Raw genomic sequence first — 9932 nt, 5'->3', positions numbered from 1 at the left:
CGAGACCAGCAAAGATTGCGTGCAGCCAGGCCAGGATCTGAGTGCGCGGTCAGCACGTGGACGCTCCTAGGCTTGGCGTGTCGCCCTAGACCATGCGGTGGCGCAGTGCGCAGGCGCGCTCCCCAGGCGCGGGAGACGATGTCGCGACTCCGAACCGCCAGGGGCCGCTATGGGTTAGACTCTCTGGGCCGTGCTGTTGGGGCCTCGGCTTCCTAGGCCCTCTTGAGCGCGGCCCCGGCGGTTTGGCGGGGTGAAAGGTTGCGAAGATGGCGACGGCCTTGAGCGAGGAGGAGCTGGACAATGAAGACTATTACTCGTTGCTGAACGTGCGCAGGGAGGTGAGGCCCGCGGCATCCCGCCGTCAGGAGGGAGGCCAGGCTGGGGCGTGCGGGAGGATCTGACTGGCGGTGACCGTTCGGTCTCCGCCGCGGGCAGCCAGACCCATCAGGGAGGCCGCGTGACCCCGCCCGACGTGCGCTGCTGCCGGCTGGCCGAGCGGCCCGGGTTTTTTACCACCCTTGCGCGCAGCAACGCTTCGGCCGGCCTCTGCCTGTGCGCCCGGGGCCACTGTGCCGCGTGCGCGGCGTCCGGGTGAGGCCAAGGGCCCCGCACCCACCGGAGGGAACAAGGGCCCCGAGGTGCCTTCACTTGGAGTGGGGTTCCCAGTCGTCCGGGACCCCATTCTGCACTCGGTTTACACACCCTCCTTTGCAGAGGTATTGTGGGGTCGTCTACCCTGACCTGCACGATGGGAAACTGAGTTTCAGGCACCAAGGTCAAGGCCACCTGGGAACGTCCCAAGGGCTCTGTGCGATCCGCGAGCCTTCCATGGAGATGTCCCACCGCTAACGTGAGCCTAGGCTCGGAGTTAAGTGTTTGATGCCGTCCTTTCCCCCGAGCTTGCTGCCCGAGCATGGAAGGAAGAGCCTCCGGGACACACAGCTTCATTTCAGAGGCCTCAGGTTAGAGGTAGCTCTAAAGAGAAGCGGTGTCCAGAGAGCAACCTCAGCATGCGTGCTCATTCCCACAAACCAAGTGCTTATATTCCGTTTCCTCGCAGAATAAAACAGTATGAGATTCTTATACTGTGGTCTGAGATGATATGGGGGTCCAGTCAGTTTACTTTCTGTTGACTTGTCCACATGATCTGCATGGAGGTCAGGAAGTCTTCCAAGGTCAGACCTTAAGGTGAATCCCTAAACTGTTGCCTTCAGCTTTCCCACTCACAGACTTTCCACCGATTTCAGAACTAGCTAAGGTTGACTCTTAAGCAAAGCTGGCCACGTGACAGTTGTCAGTAAATAAATGCTGGTCTATGATGTTTAAGGGGAGGCAGTGGCATGTGCGCTGGCACACCTGGTTAAGCGCATACATGACAGGGGGCAAGAACACAGGTACAAGCTCCTAGTCCCCACCTGCATGGGGAATCCAGCTGCCGGTATTTCTCTATCACCCTCACTATCTCCTCCTCCTCTCTCAGTTTCTGACTCCAATAATGAATTTTTTTATTTTATTTTAAGAAGAATTAGAGCACGCGTTATTTGAGTAATTACTGTGTGGCAGTAACCGTTGCTACTCAACACCACTTCCTGTCCTGTAACCCTTGCTTCAGTCCTTAAGGTAGGTAGTAAGATACTCTGGGAATCATAGTTGTGGAAATGCAAGCATAGGGAGATGAAGTAACTTGCTCAGTCACACCACTGGAAAGTGTAAGAACTCTAGCAGATGTGACTAAATCTCTGTTGTGCTGCCATTTTGGTTTATCAGACCTCAGACTATGAGCTGCTTGTTACAGGACTATGTCCCTGGGCAGTCCATATGAGAGCCCTGTATAGCCTCTGTTTGCTCTGAGAACATCTGTCTATTGACGTATCTTGTGGTATAGCATACCTTATTCATCTGTCATTGGGCATCTGGAGGTTCTTGTTTTCCACTTGTAGTTAGCAGTAAGGCTTTGGATTAATCACTTCTTTGCTCTTTAGTTTCTTTCCTTTCAAATGAAGCTGTCTAGTTAGGTATTCTTTAAGATTTTTGTGGTTAGGTCCAAACTAAATGTAACCAGCCTTATCACTCATTTGTCTGGGTTGTCAGAACTGAGTAGCCATTTACTCATTACCAGTCTTTCTCAACCTTTGGCAGCTACGAGAGATCAGAAGTATCTAGTATAATAGACTTGGCCAGAGTGTAGGTAAGCATTTGCCAGAGGCATACTTTGAAATTGCTGGAAGTTTAGGACTTGTTGCTTGTTACTGAACTGGTGGGTAGGAACCTAAGAATTACTTCTTAAAAGAACATTTTATAGGACTAGCAGTGGGCTCACCTAGTAAAAATCACACATTACCAAGTGTGAGGACCTGGACTTAAGACCCAGGCAACTGTGGGAGTGGGGGTGGAGCTCTTGACTAGTTGGGGAGCAATGCTTTGGTGTCTCCTATCTCCATGTCTCTCATCCTTTATATAGAGAAAAGAAAAGAAAAACGGCCTTCTGGAGTGGTTGAGTCCTGCAGGCACTAAGCCTCAGCAATAACTCCTGATGCCCCTCCTAAAAACAAACAGTTTATTTCTCCCAATTAGTGAAGGCACTATATAGATGTCTTCACATCTATAGATGAAATCCCTAGGAACATGTTCTTTTACTTGTCACTTTGTCAACACTCAGTGTGAGATGTCAACAGGTATAACATACAGCCTTATTTATTTATTTATTTATTGTTGCCACCTGGGTTGTCTCTGGGGCTTGGTACCAGAACTGTGAATCCACCACCCCTGGTGGCTATTTTTTCCTTTTTATATCTTATTGGATAGGACAGAGAGAAGAGGAGGAAATAGGGAGAAAGACATCTGCAGACCTGCTTCATTACTTGTGAAGACACACACACAGGTAGGGAGCAGTGTCTTGAACCCAAGTCCTTGTGTATGGTAATATGTGTACTTAACCACCCAGACCACTAGCATACAGATTTTATATTTAAGAATTATCTGACCCACAACGACCCTGGGTCCATGCTCCCAGAGGGATAGAGAATGGGAAAGCTATCAGGGGAGGGGATGGGATATAGAGATTGGGTGGTGGGAATTGTGTGGAGTTGTACCCCTCCTACCCTATGGTTTTGTTAACTTATCCTTTCTTAAATAAAAAATAAATTTAAAAAAAGAATTATCTGTAAAAAGAAGCTCTGAATTTGATGTTTAGACTTGATATTTGCTGGGGGAGGAGATTCAACTTGAAGTTGAAGGAAGAAGTAGAAGTAATATTGTTTTTATTCTTTTTTTATATATTTATTTACTTATTTTCCCTTTTGTTGCCCTTGTTGTTTTTCATTGTTGTTGTAGTTATTATTGTTGTTGTTGTTGTTATTGTTATTGATGTCATTGTTAGATAGGACAGAGAGAAATGGAGAGCGGAGGGGAAGACAGAGGGGGAGAGAAAGACAGACACCTGCAAACCTGCTTCACCGCCTGTGAAGTGACTCCCCTGCAGATGGGGAGCCGGGGGCTCGAACCGGGATCCTTATACCAGTCCTTGCGCTTTGTGCCACATGCGCTTAACCTGCTGCAACTCAGTGTTTTTATTCTTATTAGTAATCTAACATAAAATTATTATAAGGTTTCTGTGATATAATTTAATACCTACACACAGTGTTTGTGTGAATCGCCACATTCTTCACCAAAGTTCTGTCTCCCTCCTCAGTTACCATGTAGAAGGAATCTTAGGTTTTTGTTTGTTTTCATTTTTTTGGTTTCATTTTTTATTTATTTACTTATTTATTTTAATTTCTTTATTGGGGAATTAATGTTTTACATTCAACAGTAAATACAATAGTTTGTACATGCATAACATTCCCCAGTTTCCCATTTAACAATACAGCCCCCACTATGTCATTTATCATCCTTCATGGACCTGTATTCTCCCCACCCACCCACTCCCACCCCAGAGTCTTTTACTTTGGTGTGATATGCCAATTCCATTTCAGGTTCTACTTGTGTTTTCGTTTCTGATCTTGTTTTTCAACTTCTGCCTGAGAGTGAGATCATGCCATATTCATCCTTCTGTTTCTGACTTATTTCACATAACATGAATTTTTCAAGGTCCATCCAAGATCAGCTGAAAAAGGTGAAGTCACCATTTTTTACAGCTGAGTAGTATTCCATTGTGTATATATACCACAACTTGCTCAGCCATTCATCTGTTGTGGGACACCTGGGTTGCTTCCAGGTTTTGGCTATTACAAATTGTGCTGCCAAGAACATATGTGTACACAGATCTTTTTGGATGGCTGTGTTGGGTTCCTTAGGATATATCCCCAGGAGAGGAATTGCAGGGTCGTAGGGTAGGTCCATTTCTAGCCTTCTGAGAGTTCTCCAGACTGTTCTTCACAGAGGTTGGACCAACTTACATCCCACCAGCAGTGTAGGAGGGTTCCTTTGACCCCACACCCTCTCCAGCATTTGCTGCTGTTACCTTTTCTGATGTATGACATTCTCACAGGAGTGAAGTGATATCTCATTATTGTCTTGATTTGCATTTCTCTGACAATCAGAAACTTGGATCATTTTTTCATATGTTTCTCGGCCTTTTGGATCTCTTCTGTGGTGAATATTCTGTCCAAGTCCTCCCCCCATTTTTGGATGGGGTTATTTGCTGTCTTGTTGTTGAGTCTGGCAAGCTCTTTATATCTGTTGGTTATTAAACTCTTATCTGATGTATGGCATTTAAAGCTCTCCCATTCTGTGAGGGGTCTCTTGGTTTGGGTAGTGGTTTTTTTTTGCTGTGAAGAAGCTTTTTAATTTGATGTAGTCCCATAGGTTTATACTTGCCTTAGTCTTCCTTGTAATTGGATTCGTTTCATTGAAAATGTCTTTAAAATTTATGGGGAAAAAAGTTCTGCCAATATTTTCCTCTAAGTATCTGATAGTTTGTGGTCTAACATCCAAGTCCTTGATCCACTTGGAATTTACTTTTGTATTTGGTGAAATACAGTGGTTCAGTTTCATTCTTCTGCATGTTTCAACCCATTGTTTCCAACACCATTTTTTTTTTTAATTTAAGAAAGGATTAATTAACAAAACCATAGGGTAGGAGGGGTACAAGTCCACACAATTCCCACCGCCCAATCTCCATATCCCACCCCCTCCCCCGATAGCTTTCCCATTCTCTATCCCTCTGGGAGCATGGACCCAGGGTCATTGTGGGTTGCAGAAGGTAGAAGGTCTGGCTTCTGTAATTGCTTCCCCGCTGAATATGGGCGTTGACTGGTCGGTCCATACTCCCAGTCTGCCTCTCTCTTTCCCTAGTAGGGTGGGTCTCTGGGGAAGCTGAGCTCCAGGACATATTGATGGGGTCTTCAATCCAGGGAAGTCTGGTCGGCATCCTGATGACACCTGGAACCTGGTGACTGAAAAGAGAGTTAACATAGAAAGCCAAACAAATTGTTGAGCAATCATGGACCCAAAGCTTGGAAAAGTGGAGAGGAAGTATTAGGGAGGTACTCACTGCAAACTCTAGTGTACTTCTTCTTTCTTACTTTGGTGCCATACTCCAAACTCAGTCAATTTCTGCTTTGCGTTTCTACTACTTTTTTTTTTTTTTACATGCATAACATTCCCCAAATTCCCATTTAACAATACAACCCCCACTATTTCATTCATCATTTTTCATGGACCTGTATTCTCCCCACCCACCCACCCACCCCTGAGTCTTTTACTTTGGTGTAATACTCCAATTCCATTTCAGGTTCAACTTGTGTTTTCTTTTCTAATCTTGTTTTTCAACTTCGGCCTGAGAGTGAGATCATCCCGTATTCATCCTTCTGTTTTTGACTTATTTCACTCAACATGATTTTTTCAAGGTCCATCCAAGATCGGCTGAAAACGGTGAAGTCACCATTTTTTACAGCTGAGTAGTATTCCATTGTGTATATATACCACAACTTGCTCAGCCATTCATCTGTTGTGGGACACCTGGGTTGCTTCCAGGTTTTGGCTATTACAAATTGTGCTGCCAAGAACATATGTGTACACAGATCTTTTTGGATGGACGTGTTGGGTTCCTTAGGATATATCCCCAGGAGGGGAATTGCAGGGTGATAGGGTAGGTCCATTTCTAGCCTTCTGAGAGTTCTCCAGACTGTTCTCCACAGAGGTTGGACCAATTGACATTCCCACAGCAGTGCAGGAGGGTTCCTTTGACCCCACACCCTCTCCAGCATTTGCTGCTATTACCTTTTCTGATGTATGACATTCTCACAGGAGTGAAGTGATATCTCATTGTTGTCTTGATTTGCATTTCTCTGACAATCAGAGACTTGGAGCATTTTTTCATGTGTTTCTCGGCCTTTTGGATCTCTTCTGTGGTGAATATTCTGTCCAAGTCCTCCCCCCATTTTTGGATGGGGTTATTTGTTGTCTTGTTGTTGAGTCTGGCAAGCTCTTTATATATGTTGGTTATTAAACTCTTATCTGATGTATGGCATGTAAAGATCTTCTCCCATTCTGTGAGGGGTCTCTTCATTTGGGTAGTGGTTTCTTTTGCTGTGAAGAAGCTTTTTAATTTGATGTAGTCCCATAGGTTTATACTTGCCTTAGTCTTCCTTGTAATTGGATTCGTTTCATTGAAAATGTCTTTAAAATTTATGCGGAAAAAAGTTCTGCCAATATTTTCCTCTAAGTATCTGATAGTTTGTGGTCTAACATCCAAGTCCTTGATCCACTTGGAATTTACTTTTGTATTTGGTGAAATACAGTGATTCAGTTTCATTCTTCTGCATGTTTCAACCCATTGTTTCCAACACCATTTGTTGAAGAGACTCTGCTTCCCCCATATAATAGTCTGGGCCCCTTTGTCAAAGATTAGATGTCCATAGGTATGGGGCCTCATTTCTGGGCTCTCAATTCTATTCCACAGGTCAGTGTGTCTGTTCATGTTCCAGTACCAAGCAGTTTTGATGACAATGGCCCTATAATATAGTTTGAGATCTGGCAGTGTGATGCCTCTGGTTCTGTTCTTTTTTCTTAAGATTGTTTTGGCAATTCTAGGTCTTTTCTGTTTTCAGATAAACATTTGTAGCATTTGTTCTATTCTCCTAAAAAATGTGCTTTGGATCTTGATGGGGATAGCATTAAATTTGTAGATGGCTCTGGGTAGTATATTCATTTTGAAGATGTTAATTCTTCCAACCCATGAACATGGAATATCTTTCGACTTCTTTGTGTCTTTTTCAATTTCTTTGAGTAGTGACTCATAATTTTCAGTATACAAGTCTTTCACTTCTTTGGTTAGGTTTATTCCTAGATATTTTATTGTTTTTGTTGCTATAGAAAAAGGAACTGATTTCTGGATTTCAATTTCTTCTAAATTAGTGTTTGCATAGAGGAATGCCACTGAGTTTTGAATGTTAATTTTATAGCCTGACACATTACTGTATTGTCTGATGATTTCCAAAAGCTTCTTGCTGGATTCCTTGGGTTTTTCCATGTATACTATCATGTCATCTGCAAATAAGGAGAGTTTGACTTCTTCTCTTCCAATCTGTATGCCTTTAATTCCTTGCTTCTGCCTGATTGCTATGGCAAGAACTTCCAACACTATGTTGAATAGTAATGGTGATAGTGGGCAGCCCTGTCTAGTACCTGATCTGAGGGGAAATGCTTCCAGTTTTTCACCATTGAGTATGATGTTGGCTGTAGGTTTGCTATATATAGACTCCACTATCTTCAGGAATTTTCCATCTATTCCTATTTTTTGTAGTGTTTTGATCATAAAGGGATGTTGTATTTTGTCAAAGGCTTTCTCTGCATCTATTGATATGACCATGTGGTTTTTGGTCTTGCTTTTGTTGATGTGGTGGATCACATTGATTGATTTACGTATATTAAACCAACCTTGCATGCCTGGGATAAACCCCACTTGGTCATGATGAACAATTTTTTTGATATACTGCTGTATCCGGTTGGCTAGAATTTTGTTCAATATTTTCGCATCTATGTTCATCAGAGATATTGGTCTGTAGTTTTCTTTTTTGGTTGTGTCCCTGTCTGCTTTTGGTATCAGGGTGATGTTGGCTTCATAGAAGCTGGCAGGGAGTATTCCAGTGTCTTCAATCTTCTGGAAGACTTTTAAAAGTAGAGGTATTAGTTCTTCTTTGAAAGTTTTGTAGAATTCATTTGTAAAACCATCTGGTCCAGGACTTTTATTTTTGGGAAGATTTTTTATAACTGTTTCAATTTCATTAGCTGTGATGGGCCTGTTCATGTTATCCACTTCCTCTTTACTTAGTTTTGGAAGTTGGTAGGTATCTAGGAAATCATTCATTTCTTCCAGGTTCTCTAGCTTGGTGGCTAGAAGAAGCTTGGTTCATAGAAGCCTCGCATGATATGTTGAATTTCTGCAGTGTCTGTTGTGATTTCTCCTCTTTCATTTACTATCCGATTTATTTGGGTCTTCTCCCTTTTTTGTTTTGTGAGTCTGGCTAAAGGTTTGTCGATTTTGTTTACTCTTTCGAAGAACCAACATTTACTTTCATTGATCTTTTGTATGGTTTTCCTATTCTCAAATGTTATTTATTTCTGCCCTAACTTTAGTAATTTCTGTCCTTCTGGTTGCTTTAGGGTTCCTTTGTTGTTCTTCTTCTAGGTCTTTAAGATGTGCAATCAGGCTGTTTATTTGTACCTTTTCTTGTTTCCTAATGTGTGCTTGTATAGCTATGAACTTCCCTCTTAGGACTGCTTTAGCTGTGTCCCAAATATTTTGATAGCTTGTGTCTTCATTTTCATTGAACTCTCGAAACATTTTGATTTCTTCCTTGATTTCCTCTTTGACCCAGAAGTTGTTAAGAAGTGTACTGTTGAGCTTCCACATTTTGGCACTGTTACTAATCTTTTGTTGATTGTTAAGTGTTAGTTTAATTCCACTGTGGTCTGAGAAGATGCTTGGGATGATTTCAGTGCTCTTGAATAGGCTGATGCTGTCTTTGTGGCCTAACATATGGTCTATCCTTGAGAATGATCCATGTGGATTTGAGTAAAATGTGTATTCCAGTTTCTTGGGATGAATGACTCTGAAAATGTCCAATAGTTCTAGTTTATCTATCTCTTCATTTAGCTCCCTTATGTCTTTACTGATTTTCTGCCTGGATGATCTGTCAAGTTGAGATAGTGGGGTGTTGAAGTCCCCTACTATGATTGTGTTACTGTTAATATATTGCTGTAGCTCTTTCAGTGAAGTTTGATGTATTTAGATGGCTTCTCATTGGGTGCATAGATATTAATAATTGTTAAGTCCTCTTGATTGACTGATCCTCTGAGCATTAAGTAGTGTCCATTCCTATCGTTTTTAATCTTATCTATTTTAAAGTCTATCATGTCAGATATGAGAATAGCTGTTCCTGCCCTTTTTTGTGGGCCATTGGCTTGAATGATAGTTTTCCATCCTTTCACTTTAAGTCTGTGTTTGTCTTGTTGAGTTAGGTGAGTTTCCTATAGACAACATATTGTTGGGTTGTGTTTTCTGATCCCTCTTCCTACTCTGTGTCTTTTAATAGGTGAATTCAGGCCATTCACATGTATTGATATCAAAGATTGAAGATATTGTAACGCCATTCTTGTAGAGTTTTAGAGTGTTTTGATATATATCCTATTGTGGTGGTCTGGTTGTTTATAGGAGACCTTTCAGAACTTCTTTCAGGGCAGGCTTGGTGATGGTTGCTTCCTTCAACTGTTGCTTGTCTGAGAAGGTTTTGATGCTTCCATCTAGTCTGAATGACAATCTAGCAGGATATAGTATTCTTGGCTGAAAGCCTTTCTCATTGAGCACTCGATAGATATCTTGCCATTCTCTTCTGGCCTGTAGTGTTTGTATGGAGAAGTCTGCTGCTAATCTTATGTGTTTTCCTTTGTAGGTGACTCTTTGTTTTTCTCTTGCAGCCTTGAGGATC

At 42.4% G+C, this 9932-nt stretch overlaps 1 protein-coding gene across 1 annotated transcript in view; it reads left to right on the top strand.

The window, feature by feature from the left end:
- The first annotated feature begins 209 nt into the window (after positions 1 to 209).
- DNAJC11 (DnaJ heat shock protein family (Hsp40) member C11) overlaps positions 210 to 9932 on the top strand; it is a 96733-nt gene continuing 87010 nt past the window's right edge. The window contains exon 1 of the mRNA XM_007532742.3: positions 210 to 338. Within this exon, the coding sequence (XP_007532804.1) occupies positions 267 to 338 (72 nt within the window). The 5' untranslated portion in view covers positions 210 to 266. The remainder of the gene's footprint in view (positions 339 to 9932) is intronic.

This window comes from Erinaceus europaeus, chromosome 11, assembly GCF_950295315.1.
Source record: "Erinaceus europaeus chromosome 11, mEriEur2.1, whole genome shotgun sequence".
NCBI classification, from domain to species: domain Eukaryota; kingdom Metazoa; phylum Chordata; class Mammalia; order Eulipotyphla; family Erinaceidae; genus Erinaceus; species Erinaceus europaeus.
Note: the sequence above shows the minus strand (reverse complement) of the source record. Positions and strands in the feature narration are given on the sequence as shown.